The sequence below is a fragment of the Bidens hawaiensis genome, unplaced genomic scaffold (assembly GCF_021521415.1).
Source record: "Bidens hawaiensis isolate Kalapana, Puna unplaced genomic scaffold, B.hawaiensis_p1.1 tig00001236_1, whole genome shotgun sequence".
In the NCBI taxonomy this organism is placed as follows: domain Eukaryota; kingdom Viridiplantae; phylum Streptophyta; class Magnoliopsida; order Asterales; family Asteraceae; genus Bidens; species Bidens hawaiensis.
The window spans coordinates 1,469,450-1,475,449 of record NW_027491070.1 but is presented as its reverse complement, the minus strand read 5'-3'; the positions used below and the strand labels follow the sequence as shown (position 1 = coordinate 1,475,449).

Genomic DNA, 6,000 nt, shown 5'->3' with positions numbered 1-6,000 from the left:
CATCCGCTCACGTAAAAGACTTCACAAGGAAATAGTCTATATTTGTTAACTGTAAACTTTTATAAACAACCGGCAATATCAGTTGATACTTGATGTTGGATTTTATAAATTTCATATGTAGTTAACTTTTTAGAAAGTTTGTAGTCAGAAATAAATAATTTATTTAAAGAAAAAGGTATTTAAAACTAGGAATTTGTCACACAAACATTTGCATGTTACTATGGCAACATAAGATGGACACATGAGATTTAACAACTAAAACAATTTGACATTTAACACACACACAAAAGTTGACATTTGTTTTGCTATCTCATAAAGTATCAACATTTATTTTTCGATGTCATTGAATATATATTCTATTAACTATTATGATATATGTGATCAAGGAATTCTTAAAGTGACCTAAGATAAAGATGGCAAAAACTAACAAATTTTAAATAACATAGTCCTGTTTCGCATTTTCTGTAAGAGTTAAAAAAATCATATTTTGATAAAAGATCACATAATCGCATATCGTGTTGTGGCTAAACCAAACGCATGGGTTTGAGAGGGGAGGTCTTGAGGTTCACATCCCACAGACGACAAGGTTTAAAAGAAACTCGCCATCACTTCTTCACAAAGTTAATAATGGGGTAAAAAAGGTGTAATTTTTTGGTCCAAAAGGTACAAAATGTTCCCTTTATATATGCTCAAATAGACGTGTAAAAATTTGGTTTAGAAACCAAACCGTTCAGGTTAGTCAAAACCAATTTTAGTCGAACCAAATTGGGTTAGAAACCGGCTTCAAGGCAAGAACGTTTAGCTTTATTTGAACCGATTTGGAACCAAAAAACTCGTTTTTGGTGCATATTTTTGTCATTTTCCAAACCGGTTTGGGGAACAAGACTATGAACTGGTTCGCGCCATTTCTCATACTGATGACGAAATAAAGTTGCAATGTTAGTATGTGACAAAATATAATCTTTTCTTGTTGGCTCACGTCAAGGGCGTTGCCCAGAACCTTGACGAGTTAACTTAGCCAACGATGATTATGTAACGTAGATGCCTCAACAATAATAAAATTTTACTCCAAAAAATTACAAAGACAAATAAAGTCTTAAAAACGTCGCGAAGTCGCCTTTCGACAACACTCAAAGATGTCAAAATTCATGGTAATGAGTCCACCATTTTGCTTTCAAACACCACATAAACTATGTCTATAATAATAATAATAATAATAATAAACCTCAACAAAACAAGAAATTATACAGTGTCGCTGCTAAAACTCACCATAACACGTTTCAAGACCGAACACCTTCTCAAAACAAGCTTTCGCACGCACCCACATCGGCTGCTTGCGACTCCAAAACGTCCTCCCCGACAACCTTTTTAGCACCACCGAAAACCGCCTTCTGATAATAATCATCCTCCATTTTCTTTAACACATCAAACACAATCTTGAAATCCAAACCACCAGAACCCACCAAATGTCCCATTATCTCACCGAAGTTATTTGGCGCTTTTGGTAAATCGATTGCAATATCGTCCAGCAACGACCCGTATGAGACGCACCCGGTTATCAAGTCGGTTCGAGTCAAAACCTTTTTAGTCAGAAGGTGGTCCAGAAGCTTAGCTAGCGGCTCGACACACGGTGGGCTTTTCTCCAAAGCCAGTGAAACCGCTTCCTTCACAAACTCGGAATGATATTCCGGTGCTTTCAGTTCCTCCAAACATTGTAACGCCTCGTCTAGTATACGAACACTGAAATACTCCTCGAGTAAAGAAACCGTCTTTCGTTTTAGTTCGGCGGGATTTTTCGCCTTCACAGGAGACGGTGTTGGAACCGGCTTAGCTGGAGCCGCCTGAGAGGCGGAGATAGAAGCGGCACCACCGGGTCCACCAACCAAGGCACTTGGCTTACCGCTAACAAACCCGACACTACCTTGAGGAAGAAACCTCTGGCTCGGTGACGGTGTCTTGTTTTGCACCGCTGGTTGAACGCCCCGAGGCATTGAGCGGGACCTTTGAACCTCCCAATTATCATTATCCAATCCCGGTGCACCTAGCATCATGCGGGCCCCAGGCATCCCGGGCATCATGCCACCTGTACCTGGTCGGTTGAAACTCGGGCTTACACTCCCTTGTGCTCTGCTGTTTCTCATGCTAGCAGTGGACCCCGCACGCAGCCCCATGTTCTTCTCAGCTTCATTATGAATCTCCGTAATCGTCTTCGCTTTCACCTTTTAGCAAAAAAAATATAATAACAATAAAATATATGAAACTAAAAAAATTAAAAATAACTAAAAGAAAATAGAAAATAATAAACTACCTCCGCCATCCTTGGAATCCATTTTTTGGATATGAGGTCAATAACGTCGCGTACCATAAACTTCATACGGTTTGCCAGCTGTTGATTTGTTGATAATTCCTTAAGCCGAGTAAAATAAAGATCATTAATCCGCCTCGATTTCGGACTCTCATCGAGTTGTTTTCCAATCGTGATAAAAAACTGGCAAATCGCCTCGACATTTTCCTCCTCAGGACAAACCTTGTTGTCCGGTCCCAAAAGTTCCTATATAAATTATCATAATGTAAGTCAGTAACAAAAGTTTACAGTGTTATTATTATTATTATCCAAACAATCATGAATCAAACCTGAACGATGTGATGAACGATTTTCTCGGGGACCATTTTCTGCTTCAAAAGCTCACCGATCAACCGAATGTTTCCAAGAGTGCGGAGTTTAATTAATCTTTCTTTATCTCTACGTTCGGATTCTTGTTCGGGTGCGGTCATCTGCCTTATTTCTGCCAGTAAGTTGTCGGCACCCTCAAACGCCACTTGACAGTTATTTAATAACACACGCTTAAAAGTAATCTCCTTCCCATCAGGTTCATCAGACGGGAATGGAGGAAGCTTTGTGTTGAGATCAGAGCACAGTTGAGCATACATCGGGCAAAATGTTGGCTCGAGAACAGCTTTGTCAAATATTAACGAGATGACACCCTATTTTTATAAGAAAAATGAACATATTATTAACTTTTATTAATAATAACATTTTGATGAAAAAAGATTGATAATGCATACCTTAAGAATATCAGCTGTGGTGATCCCCGAGTCAATGAGTTGACCCTTGAGAAGGTCAAACTTTTCTGGAGTCAACTTGTTCAAGATACTGAAAATAAAAAATAAAAAAAACTTTATTACAATATTTCAATAATCTTAAATATGTAATTATTCAAGCAAATTACTAATTTACCCTTTTACTGTCTTCAAGACACGGTCTTTTTCAGAAAGAGTGCCTCTTTGAACAGACCATGGCACCTCGGCTTTGACCAGTGCAGGAGCAGGGCCACCCGTCTGTCCAAAAACTTAAAAAAATTATTTACATTATAATCAAAAGTTTGATGTAAAATAATAAAGTAGCTTCTTTTGGCATTGTCAAATATATATAAATTTTTAAAAAACCGACCCCTTGGTTAGAGAAGCCTTGTGGTCTACCAAATTGTGAATTCGGGTCTTGTCGGCCCGCATCCCAAGACCGCTCATCCACTGATAGTGGAGCTCTTCCACGCCAGTCCCGATTGTCAGGCTCAGAGTAGCGTGCCTGAGACTGATTTGGCACCTGCAATTAATAATACCATTGTATATGAGTATAAACTATGAGATGCGGTATACATTAAGTAAAGAATACTTACACTTCCTTCAGATCTGGTCCAGTTTTGTGACTCACCGAAAAACTCAGTTTCAACTTCATGTTTGACTTTAAGTATCACCTCAGGGATGTCTACAACCTACAAAAATAAAATTTTACTTTTCATAATTTGGTGTTGATAAAAGATAACTAACAATCCGGCATTAAAAAAACCTAGGGTGAATCGAGGTTAGCACAATTAAGTGAAATAATAAAGTACAAACGCGTAGATAAAATTATTACCTCCCTAAGTTGCAACAGTTGGTCTCTGGTGTAGCGAACACGCTCACCAAGCTCAAAGCGGGAATCATTACTCTGGAAAAAGATTTCAAAAAATGCAAAATTAATGACGCGATGAAGAGAAGAAAAAACTAAAGAGAAATAATTGCGCGTACAACCAACATATTGTTAAAAAAGCAACCAGTATCACAGCATTACAAATGCTTAACAACATATGTGGTCTTTTGCAAAGTTACATTATATATGGCCAATGTGTATAGAATTACACCTACATAACTTGAAGAATTGTTTATTATTTAAAAGCTAAAACAACAAAAATATATCATCAAATTGAAAAAAAAAATGAATAATAGCATAAATCATAAGAATCACACAAAAGAACATCACTTTCATGAACTATACAAGAATCAAAACTGCTGCATTCACCTCCATAACCACCAGCAACATACCACAAAAAACATGTTGAATATCTACAATTCCAACATTACTTTTTTAGAAACCTCAAGTCCCATAACATTACTATATTGTTTGTAACATAAAGTAAATAAAGCTCACTACTTTTATTCAATCTTGTAAAATCAAAAGCATAACCACCACAACACCATCAAAATCACCCAAAAAAACATAAATTAACAAACCAAATAAATAGAAAAAGATTAACATAACAGCTAAAAAACTAACCATGCAGAATATGTTGAATATCTAACATTATTACATTACTATTGTTTGTAACATAAAGTGAACAAAGCTCACTACAACACCATCAAAAATTATCTTTAAACAAACCAAATAAATACAAAAAAATTAACATAACAGCTAAAATACTAACAATTATCAAAAACCAACACAAACCCAGATCCAAGATTAGGGTTTACACAAACCACCCACCTTAAACACTGTGGCGGCGGCGCCGCCGGAGTTGGGCCGGAGCACGGGAATATCCGAAGAGCCAAAAGCTAAGGAATCAAAACGTGGGCCAGTAGTAGTTCGTCCTCGATTAGCACCACCACCACCAGGTCTTAAACTCAACACTGTCTGATCAGCCTGCATACCTCAATTGATTATACTTTGAATTGAATTGAATGAAACCCTAATCGGCGATTGAAGAAGAATGACAAGAATCAAAGAAAAGAAAGATAGGGTTTTGAGTCTCTCTCTAGTAGGGTTAGAGAGAGAAACTTATAGTAAGGGTTGTGGGTTTTTTGTGTTTTCTTTTATAGGTGGAAGTTTGGGGTGGGTTTTGGAGTTTGGTGGTTCTTCAAGGGGGGTATTTGTAGTTTTGTGTTTCGGTTGGAACCGGTTCGGTTTGGTAAACAAAAGTTAAAACCGGTTTATCATCACTTTTGGTTTGGGTTGAAACTGGTTTCTTGATCAGGTTACGATGAGTTTCGCTTTTGGTTTTGATCGGTTTTGCCCGGTTTTGGTTTGGTTAATCGGGATTGAACTGGTTATGGTGAAGAAAATTACAAACCGGTTCTGAACTTACGGTTCTAAACCGATTTTACATAATTGGTTATAAACGGTTTCGGTTTGATTTTCGAGCCGGTTCTATTAACCGGTTTGTTTTCGCGTCTCTAGTTTTAGCTAAGTGTGTGTTTGGGGTTTTATTTAAGTGGAGTATGGGATAGTCCTTTGAGTTTGGGAAAGTGTTGATTTTGGTCATGTGTTTTGTGTGTTGGTTGTTGTTTCTATTAGGGTTTTTTTCTGGGTTTTGTTGTTTTTCGTGGGTAAGAGAGCAAGACATGTATGTATATATGTTTTTATATTGCTTTTATGTGTTTTTATTGTTTTGTTGTGTTTTTATTGCAAGTTTGAATTTGAATTAACGATTCATGTATTTAAGCAATGTTTTTTTACTATAGAGTCGTCCGTGCGATGCAACGGATATTACAAACACTGCTAATCACACATGAAAAAAAATAAGATACTTCGATTAGTAAGAAAAAAACGACCAACAAACGTTTTTTTGTTGTAATTTGTTTTAAAAAGTATTAGGGTGTACATAAGTTATGGTTGTTTAAAAATAGGGAAATGAAGTTTGTTTAAAAGTCAACAAGATATTTAAAAAGATTGTATCGTACGTGTTA

General features: G+C 36.8%; 1 protein-coding gene across 1 annotated transcript; it reads right to left on the bottom strand.

Moving 5' to 3' along the window:
* Window positions 1-1,048: 1,048 nt before the first annotated feature.
* LOC143568554 (eukaryotic translation initiation factor-like) lies at window positions 1,049-5,118 on the bottom strand. Its single transcript, XM_077054684.1, has 9 exons — window positions 4,802-5,118; window positions 3,917-3,988; window positions 3,678-3,773; window positions 3,452-3,604; window positions 3,239-3,339; window positions 3,067-3,154; window positions 2,635-2,985; window positions 2,309-2,551; window positions 1,049-2,219 (listed from the first exon to the last, which is right to left on the bottom strand). Exons 1-9 carry the CDS (start codon window positions 4,961-4,963, stop codon window positions 1,299-1,301), a joined length of 2,187 nt encoding a protein of 728 aa, XP_076910799.1. The 5' UTR covers window positions 4,964-5,118; the 3' UTR covers window positions 1,049-1,298.
* Window positions 5,119-6,000: the final 882 nt, after the last annotated feature.

Bases quoted from the DNA above. Each gene is read 5' to 3' on its own strand.
- LOC143568554 (XM_077054684.1), bottom strand. From the start codon at position 4,963: ATGCAGGCTGATCAGACAGTGTTGAGTTTAAGACCTGGTGGTGGTGGT. The intron at 3,989-4,801 runs GTGGGTGGTTTG...ATCTTTTTCCAG, and splicing joins CCGCCGCCACAGTGTTTAAG to AGTAATGATTCCCGCTTTGA. The intron at 3,155-3,238 runs GTAAATTAGTAA...TTTTATTTTCAG, and splicing joins GTCTTGAAGACAGTAAAAGG to TATCTTGAACAAGTTGACTC.